This window comes from Mesitornis unicolor, unplaced genomic scaffold, assembly GCF_000695765.1.
Source record: "Mesitornis unicolor isolate BGI_N332 unplaced genomic scaffold, ASM69576v1 scaffold40017, whole genome shotgun sequence".
Lineage (NCBI taxonomy): Eukaryota > Metazoa > Chordata > Aves > Mesitornithiformes > Mesitornithidae > Mesitornis > Mesitornis unicolor.
Genome location: NW_010195057.1, coordinates 309 through 583, shown reverse-complemented (window position 1 = coordinate 583; position 275 = coordinate 309). Strand labels below are relative to the sequence as shown.

At 62.9% G+C, this 275-nt stretch overlaps 1 protein-coding gene across 1 annotated transcript in view; it reads left to right on the top strand.

The window, feature by feature from the left end:
• Positions 1-18: 18 nt before the first annotated feature.
• The window catches only part of NPTX1 (neuronal pentraxin I), a gene marked incomplete at both ends in the record, with an annotated part of 509 nt that continues 252 nt past the window's right edge, over positions 19-275 (top strand). Inside the window, one exon of the mRNA XM_010187996.1 lies at positions 19-269. Within this exon, the coding sequence (XP_010186298.1) occupies positions 19-269 (251 nt within the window). The remainder of the gene's footprint in view (positions 270-275) is intronic.

The following is a 275-nucleotide window of genomic DNA, read 5'->3' as shown; positions in this document are numbered from 1 at the left end:
GACTCTGCCCCCCCCTCCCCAGGCCAGAAGGACAACCGGCCCCCGGACAGGTTCCAGCTCACCTTCCCGCTGCGCACCAACTACATGTACGCCAAGGTGAAGAAGAGCCTGCCCGAAATGTACGCCTTCAGCGTCTGCATGTGGATCAAGTCCAGCTCCTTCCCTGGCATGGGCACCCCTTTCTCCTACGCCGTGCCCGGGCAGGCGAACGAGCTGGTGCTCATCGAGTGGGGCAGCAACCCCATGGAGATCCTCATCAACGACAAGGTACGGCC